The sequence below is a fragment of the Chiloscyllium plagiosum genome, chromosome 7 (assembly GCF_004010195.1).
Source record: "Chiloscyllium plagiosum isolate BGI_BamShark_2017 chromosome 7, ASM401019v2, whole genome shotgun sequence".
Taxonomy (NCBI): domain Eukaryota; kingdom Metazoa; phylum Chordata; class Chondrichthyes; order Orectolobiformes; family Hemiscylliidae; genus Chiloscyllium; species Chiloscyllium plagiosum.
In genome coordinates this window covers 49,519,818-49,529,277 of record NC_057716.1, presented here as the reverse complement: position 1 = coordinate 49,529,277, position 9,460 = coordinate 49,519,818, and the positions used below count along the sequence as shown (strand labels likewise).

General features: G+C 41.0%; 1 protein-coding gene across 1 annotated transcript in view; it reads right to left on the bottom strand.

The window, feature by feature from the left end:
* col28a2a (collagen, type XXVIII, alpha 2a) overlaps window positions 1–9,460 on the bottom strand; it is a 127,710-nt gene that overhangs the window by 91,273 nt on the left and 26,977 nt on the right. The window contains exons 7-9 of the mRNA XM_043694493.1: window positions 7,813–7,866; window positions 7,660–7,704; window positions 2,679–2,705 (exon numbers count right to left, since the gene is read on the bottom strand). Coding sequence (XP_043550428.1) covers window positions 2,679–2,705; window positions 7,660–7,704; window positions 7,813–7,866 — 126 coding nt within the window. The remainder of the gene's footprint in view (window positions 1–2,678; window positions 2,706–7,659; window positions 7,705–7,812; window positions 7,867–9,460) is intronic.

The window sequence follows — 9,460 nt, the reverse complement described above, 5'->3', positions numbered from 1 at the left end:
TTGTGAAACTTGAAAGGGTTCAGAAAAGATTTACAAGGATGTTGCCAAGGTTGGAGTATCTGAGCTACAGGGAGAGACTGAACAGGCTGGAGCTATTTTCCCTCAAGCGTCGGTGGCTGAGGAGTGACCTTATAGAGGTTTACAAAATTATGAGGGGCATGGATAGGATAAATAGACAAAGTCTTTTCCCTGAGGTTGGGGAGTCCAGAACTAGAGGGCATAGGTTTAGGGTGAGAGGGGAAAGATATAAAAGAGACCAAAAGGCCAACATTTTCACGCAAAGGGTGGTACATGTATGGAATGAGCTGCCAGAGGATGTAGTGGAGGTTGGTACAATTGCATCATTTAGGAGGCATTTGGATGGGTATATGAATAGGAAGGGTTTGGAGGGATATGGGCTGGGTGCTGGCAGGTGGGACTAGATTGGGTTGGGATATCTGGTCGGCATGGACGGGTTGGACCGAAGGGAATGTTTCCAAGCTGTACATCTCTATGACTCTTGTCCTACCTGCCTGACTGTTTTACTCACTCCTGTTCTCAACTGTACCAGTCTCAGATTGATCTCTTTCCTCACTATCTCCGTGGGTCCCACCCCCACACCTTACTAGTTGAAATCCTCCCAAGCAGTTTTCGCAAATTTCCCTGCCAGCATGTTACACCCCTTCCAATTTAGATGCAATCTTTCCTTCTTGTACAGGTCACTTCTACCTCAAAAGAGAATCCAATGTTCCAATAATGTGAATCCTTCTCCCATACACCAGCCCCTCAGCCATGCATTCATCTGCTCTATCCTCCTATTCCTTCCCTCACTAGCTTGTATCACCAGGAGTAATCCAGATATTACTACTCTTGAGGACCTCCTTCTTAAAATCCTGCCTAACTCTCTGTAATCTTCTTTCAGAATCTCAACCTTTTCCCTTCCAATGTCGTTGTTTCCAATATGGACAATGACCTCTTGCTGGCCACTCCCCCCCCCGTGATAACATTCTGCACCCTCTCTGAGACATCCTTGATCCTGGCACCAGGGTAGCAACACACCATTCTGCTTTTTCGCTGCTGGGCACAGAAATGTCAGTCTGTACCTCGGACTAGAGAATCCCCTAACACAATTGATCTCTTCGAACCCGATGTACCCCTCATTGCATTAGAGCCGTCCCAATACCAGAAGCTTGGTTGTCTGTGCTATGTTCCCCTGAGAATCCATCATCCCCTACATTTTCCAAATCAGCATACTTGTTTGAAATGGGGATAGCCACAGAAGACTCCTGCATTAGCTGATTACCTCTCTTACCTTTCCTGCCGTTAACCAACTATATGACTGTATCTGAGACTCTCTCTCCTTCCTATAACTGCCATCCATCACATACTGTTGCTGTTGCAAATTCCTCATTGCCTCTAACTGTCTCCCCAACCGATCAATTCGATCTGCTAAGATTCGCTAGCAACAGCATTTATTGCAGATATAATCCACAGTAACCCTTAAACTCTCTTTAAACTCCCACATCTGACAAGAAGCACATATCACTCTACTAAAGACTATTATTGCTCCTTCACAATCTACAGACCCAGAAAATAACACCGTCTTATTCCTCTATAAAACAATGCCTCAGGTTAAATTAATAATTATGGCTTATATTTTGAGTTTAATCAAGAGACATATCTCAAAAAACATATAATCAAGAAGGAACCCACTCGACTCACTCTGCAGACTTTCTGTAGGCCACACTTAAAACAATACACTTATCTGATTCTGTGCTGTGAACTTCGCCCAAACAGTTCCTCCAAGACCAGTTGTGAATTTCACTGTTTGTTAATTTTCCCAGACATACCAATAAACAGGTAACTATATGGCCATTAGCTTGATGTCTGTCATGAGGTAGGTGCTACAACCTGATCACTTAGAAAAACTCAGAGTAATTGGAATAGCCAGCATAATTTTGTCAAAGGACAGTCATGTCAACCAATGTATTGGAAGTTCTTGTAAGAGTAGCAAGAACTGCAAAGAAAAAGGAGCTGGTAGACCTACTTTACTTGGATTTCCAGTAGGCATTGGAATAGGAGTCAGATCTAAAGATTTGTTCTGAAAATAAAAGCTCATGGTGTAGGATTATCATATTAATAATGCGGGCTGGCACAAAGCAAAACAGTGTGCGTAAGTGGAACTTTGATTAGCAGGATATGACATATGGAGACTGGTAGATGTTTGCCTCAACTTTTTATAATTTACACCAATGACTTAGGTGAGTGTAAGCATGGTAATCAGATTCACAGACAACACAAAGACAAGTAGCCAAGTATGTTGTGAAGACGAGATAACAAGATTGCTGATGTATAGAGATAGTTTGAGTAGGCAAAAGTTTCACAGATGAAATATAATGTGGGAAAATGTGAAATTGTTCACTTTCACAGGAAGAATGAAAGAATATTACGCAAATAGAAAACTACTGTGGAATTCTGAGTTCACTCCTGCTCCTATTTTCTATCTCTGTATGTTATAGTTTATTTTAAGCAGATAATTTACTGAATCTTTCAGACCTCTGAAGCCCAATTTCATTGTAATTAAACTGCTGTTATATTAATTATAAGTTATTTTGATCTCTTACATTTTTGAAATCTGTTACCGCTTTGCATTATCGACCGACATTCTCAAGAAAAGGTCCTTCAATCATATAACGTACCTGTTCACCTTTGTATCCAGCTCTTCCCTATAATTGAAAATAAAAGTAAAGAAATCTGCAATCTAGATATTTACCAGTGAAAATGTTATTTTAAAAGTTAAATAAATGGCAAACATATTGAATAAAATACATAAATGCCAACTTTTGGGGTAGATTTGTGTCCTCCCTTATGGTGGGTCATTTCATTTGGTAGGACGGTGTACGTGGGAACCCCTGCCATCCTATCTCCAACACAATGTGGATCTGTGATGACTAACCTGGTGGATGCCCTTAAGGATAGATAATGCCCATTGAGGGGTCTCATCTTGTCACCATTTGTAATTCAACAAGCAACGGGCAGGGGACTCACTATCTGTGGAAATCCAAAATAGCCCTGTGGGCATTTAGAGGGGTCCTCTGTTCAAAGACCCAGTATCAGGAAGGGGGCAGTTTGCTTCTCTTGCTGCTGACTTCCTCTCCTACAGTCCCCTACCCTGTAATTCATCTCCTAATATCACTCATCTGTGAACTGGGTCCTTTGGTATTTCTGGGCCTTGAATTGATGTATATAGGCAGTAGCCACTACCTCTCCTATGATGCTGACAAGAGCTGTAGCCTCTGATTGACCAGGGACTCTCAGTGAGCAAGCCCTCCATTTCTAGGGTCCTTGATCCTCAGGAAGATCTGCTGCTGCCCAGTTAAGGTTTAACATTGAATATGATGGGTCTTCCCGAAAAAAGACAATGCAGGGCTTTTGACAGCCATTGGCACCCAGCTGCAGGCTGACAACATTGTCACTTACCTTTAATTCTACCTTGTTTTCCAGAACACTTCACTGTCTGAGAATGTTTAAATTTACCATAATGAGGTACAAACAGGTGACAATTTTAACAAAAAACACAAATTTGATGTATATCAAAATCAAAACATCTGTTTATTTGGTACTGTAAATCTAGATAAACATAATCCCACTAATTAACACCATTAGATCAGATTTACATAGTTATTTATTAGCACGTCTTCTCATTAGAATAGGATCCAATACAATATGATTTTGAACAAAACGAGGTGAATTATGAAGTTGCAAACAACTTTAAATAGGAAAAAAAGGAACGGACAAAATACAACCGATATTTCAAGGCTGAGATAAGGAGACTTTTGTTAGGCTTAGGTTTGAAGGGATATGTACCATAAATAAAAGAAATCTCATAACTAAAAGTCAGATAAGTGTAGCTGATGCAAAATCAACTATGACCTAAAATGAACGATGAACATGATGATGCGGTGATGAACAGCCAAAAATAAATCTCAGGCCATTATCCCTTAGAATGGATGTAAAAAATGTAGCTAACAAGGGTAAGCAAATGTTTGTTATTAGGTTGTCTTGTCTTTGCTTGTTTTGGACTTATTGCAATAAAGTCCAGCAATGTCACATTTTGTCGTGCATTTATTAGGCATGGCATTTAGAAACTATTTAAAATGTAGAAAGATAAATAATATACTCTGCGGCTGAAAATACATGTCTGAAGACTCAGTCGCCTGCCTGGTAACAGAGTGAAGGACAACCCTTCAGGGCTGGATTGTATGGAATGCCGTGGTCTCGAACACCCTGTTTAAATGGTCAGTGGGGAACCCACAGGAAGAATAGTTGGCATTGAATAGGCTAGAGGCGGGATCTTTGCTCCTCAGGACCAGGAATCAATAATAGAAAAAAGGAAACAACGGATGCATTGAACAGATATTTCACTTTGACAGATGTGAAAATCGCTGTATAGATTACAAATAACATCCCAAGTATTATTTGCCAGGAGGTGAAATTGAGCAAGAAACTTAAAACAATTAAGATCATCAGGAAAATCATTGAGAAAATCTGATTCATCTCCAGAGCCTGATAACTTTCATGCTCAGATTTCAAAAGTAGTGGCTGCTAAAAACACAAGTGCATTGGTTTTATCTCAGCCAATTTATTTCAGCCTCCCTCTGAGATTCCTTGATCAGTCTTTAGCAAATTTAATTGGCACCATGAGATAAAGGAACAGCTGAAGACACTAATACTGCAAAGGCTATGTGGCCTGACAACATTCTGGCAATTGTACTAAACACTTGTGCTCCTGATCATGCCACACTCTCTAGCCAAGTTATTCCAATACAGTTACAACACTGGCACCTACCCAATAAACACAGAAAATTGCACAGGTATGTCCAGCCCACAAAAGGAATGACAAATTCAACCTGCCAATTATTAACCTAGAAGTTACTAAACTCAGGGAAGGCAATGGCCTAGTGGTAATGTCGCTAGACTGTTAATTCTTAGACCTAAGTAATGTTCTGGGGACCCGGATTAGAATCTCACCATGGTAGATGGTGTAATTTGAACTCAATGAAATCTGCAGTTAAGGGTCTAATGATGACCATGAATCCATTGTCAATTGTTGGAAAAACGTATCTGGTTCACTTCGGGGAAGGAAACTGCCATTCTTATCCAGTTTGGCCTACACTTGACTTCAGCTTCACAGAAATGTGGTTGACTCTTAACTGTGCTTTGGGCAATTAGGGATGGGCAATAAATGCTTGCCCGGCCAGTGCTACCCTCATCCAATGAATGAATAAAAAAAAGTCTACCGTAAATATCAACACTGTGATGGAAAGGTTGCCAATGGTGCTATCAAGTAGAAATTGCAAAGAAGTAGGTTGCTCACCAACACTCAGTTTCGTTTCTGCAGGGACACTTGGCTCCTGACCTCATCATAAGACTGGTTCAACCTGGAGCAAAGCAATGGTAAGGTATTGTTTACGCTGTCTTTACTACGCTGGCCTGGTAGGTTAAGTCACATCATATCCATGATGAGTTGGCAAGTTGCGTAAAAAATTGACTTGGTCATAGAAGACAGAGGGTAGTTGTAGAGGGGTGTTTCCTGACTAAGCGAATGTGACCAGTGGAGATTGGTGAGGGAGGGTTGGAGTGCTGAGGGATAAAGGATGTTGATATTTCAGATTAAGTGATCGGAATGTGAGAATGGCAGAACAATGGTGTGTCTAACTTCTGTTCTAGAAAGAACCGACAGTCCCACTAGAGTGGGGGGAGGGGAGGAGAGGGGAAGGGAGAGAGGGCATGGTGAGAGGATGTAACAGGTAAAGCTAAAAAGAAAGAAATTGGAGCAAGTTCACAACTTGAAGGCGTTTTCCAGGATGTTGCCTCCTTGGAGTATATTAGCTATAAGGAGAGTCTGGACAAATTTGGATTATTTTTGTGAGAGCATTGGAGGCTGAGGAGCAACCTGATAAGAGTATATAAAATTCAGAGTCGTTGTCAGGATGGATAATTGGAGTCATTTTCCCAGGGTGGAAACATCAAATACTAGGAGCCATTGGTTCAAGGTGAGAGGGAAATGTTTAGAAAGAGATGTGCGAGGAAAGTTTTATTTTAAACATAGCAGGTGCACGTGCCTGGAATGAAATGTCAGGGGAGGTGATAGAAACAGAGTTGCTAACTATGTTTAAGAGGCATTTAGGCAAGACACAAACAGGAAGGAAGTAGAGGAATACAGACCACGTACAAACGCATGGGATTAGTTTAGAATGGCATCATGGTCGACACAGACACAGTGGGCTAAAGGGTCCACTCCAATGATGTAAGTTCTCTACTCTGTGTTCTATGGCCATGTCCAGATTACATTCAGAGCTGGTAAGTGGCAAGTAACATTTGTGATACACATGTGCCAGACATTGAGCCTGTCAAACAGTGTTCAATGACATTACCATTGCTAAATCCATCAGCCTGGAGTTACCATTGAATATAAACTGAATTGGACGACCACACAAATACTATGGCTATAGTACTACTTGCCTGGATGTTGCAGTTTTAACAACACAAGAAGACTGGAACCATGCAGTCTTCTTGATTGGCACATAATTACAACCTTCAACATGTGATCTCTTCGCCATTGATGCACAGTGACAACAGTGTGTTCCATCTATAAGATGCAATGCAGTAACACAGGCTCATTCAACAGCATCTTCCAAACACTTGATCTCTACCACTTAGAGGGACAAGGGTATCAAATACATGGGAATACCTCCACCTCCAAGTTCCCATCCAAATCATAACACCCTGTCTTGGATCTACATCACCATTTCTTCATTGGTTCAAAATCATGGATCCTCTGTCCTAACAGCACTGTGAATGCTGCTACACCCCACAGACAGCAGTAGTTCAGGACAGCAGCTCATCATCACTTTCTTCAGGCCAATTAGTGATGGGAATGAATGCTGACATTTGTGAATAAATTTTAAAAATCCAAAGTTCCCTCTATTCTGGAAAGATCTCATCAAATTGGAAAATTGAGGACATGACTCCTCTATTTAAGAAAGGTGGAAGATGGAAAGCAGGAACCTCCAGGCCAGTTACCTTAATATCTGACATATGGAAAATGCTGGAATCTATTATTAAGGAGGTTATAGCAGTAGCATTTAGGAAATCTGAAATCAAATCAGGCAGAAATGGAATTCATTGTTCAAAGAGGAGACATATTAGACTCAAAACGTTAACTCTATTTTGCTGTCTCCACAGATGCTGCCAGATCTACTGAGTTTCTCTAGCCCTGTTTATATTTCAGATCTCACTATTTTACACTATTTTGTTCTTTTGTTGTGATAGCATTCTACTTGTCAGGGTTATGAATTGCAAAATTTGACTTATGATTAAATATACTAATTGTATTTTATTCCACATCTATTTTCAAGCTTTCTCCAAGAAATAGACATAATACTGAGATTGAAATAAGATAAAAACCTCTTCACCTTGTTTGTTGACAGCTTTATTGTGACAGCACCTTTCTCTTTCATTTTCTTCATTCAAGATTGTTGTACAATTTCTGAACGCCTTTATTTGCATATTATTTGGAAAAGAAGCTAACTACAGGATTGTTTATGACCCTTTTCTCAAACTTGACAGAATATGACATAGTAACAAGATTACATTTTTAAACAATGCAACTTATACCTCCAATCCATCCCTTCCTGGGATTCCACTTAGACCTGCTTCCCCCTGTTAAATACAAATTTTAAAATATCTGTTAAAAGGTTACTAGAAACATGCTATAATAATGCAGTACAAAATGTAAGTTGTCAGATTAATTCATTAAGTGTAATTTACCTTTTGTCCTTTTAGTCCTGGAGCACCATCATCACCAGGGCGTCCTTTTTTCCCCTAAGGAATGAACATAAATGTTAAAAAAAAAGTAGAAAATGATCATCCTGACTAACTTTCACAATTCCATGTTTGAGTTACTTGAACAATAAATGATTACACTCATACAATGGGACTTGTGTGTCACTGGCTGGGCCAGCATTTATTGCTGGTCCCTAGCTGCACTTGAGAAGCTGTCTTCTTGAACTGATGCAGCTAACATATTATAAGTTGACCCACAATGCCCTGAGGGAGGGAATTCCAGGATTTTGACCCAGTGACAGTGAAGAAACGTAGCCTAATGAACTGCGCATATGAATGAACAAGACAAAGGGACGTTTTACTTCATCGTTATTATTGGTAAATCACAAATCCTTTACCATTAAGAAAGGTATATCACCATCCAGCACACATGGGCTGGAATTTACGGCAGGTTTGTAGCCGGTAACTTGAGCAAAAATGAGTGTGCCAAGCCTGCACTCACTAGCAAGGGAATCAGCTGGGCACATTTTACTACATGCAGTCTCCGGATTGGCCTCCTATGGGGTTGCCATCTAAGGACAGCGGGCACACCCATGATGCTGTCAGTCCAAAAGAGGGTTGGCAGCTTTGAATCCTCAGCAGCACCTTGAAGAGAGAGAGATATGAAAGTACTCTAGGTAAAGTGAAAAAGAAATGAAAAGTTCAGGAAGCCAATGATTGGATAGGAAATCCTTCCAGGACAATCATTAGGGCTGGAGGACTGCTTTCTCTGCCCCAACCCCTTCTTCATGCCTTGGAGCCTCTGGCTCTGATGGCCACACATGTTGATGTAGCAAAGGTGCCTTCATTAAGTGATGGTCTTCCTCCGTATATAGCCATTGTTACCATCCTATTGGCCAATTGCTGATGGTTGCATAAAATGGATCTTAATATGGCATATAACTTGGCAATGCGCTGCCAATCTCTATATTGCTGACAACCAAATCAGCACCAATAGTGGGAAAATGCCAGAGCAGCCAGGCTGCAAGGCACAACTGCCTTAAATAGCCTCCACTATTTTGCTGCAATCCTCTTCCTCGATCCACTGTGCTTGCCACTAGAAGACTGGTAATGTTCTGCTCCATATAGAGTCATAGAGATGTACAGCATGGAAACAGACCCTTTAGTCCAACATGTCCATGCTGACCAGGTATCCCAAACCAATCTGGTCCCACATGCCAGCACCCAGCCCATATCTCTCCAAACCCTTCCTATTTATATACACATCCAAATGCCTTTTAAGTGTTGCCACCTCTTCCTCAGGCAGCTCATTCCATACTCATACCACCCTCTGCGTGAAAAAGTTACCCCTTAGATCCCTTGTATATCTTTCCCCTCTCACCCTAAACCTATGCCCTCTAGTTCTGGACTCCCTGACCCCAGGGAAAAGACTTTGTCTATTTATCCTATCCATGCCCCTCATAATTTTGTAAACCTCTATAAGGTCACCCCTCAGCCTCCAACATTCCAGGGAAAACATCCCCAGCCTGTTCAGTCTCTCTCCATAGTTCAAATCCTCTAACCCTGGCAACATCCTTGTAAATCCTTTCTGAACCCTTTCCAGTTTCACAACATCTTTCCAATAGGAAGGAGA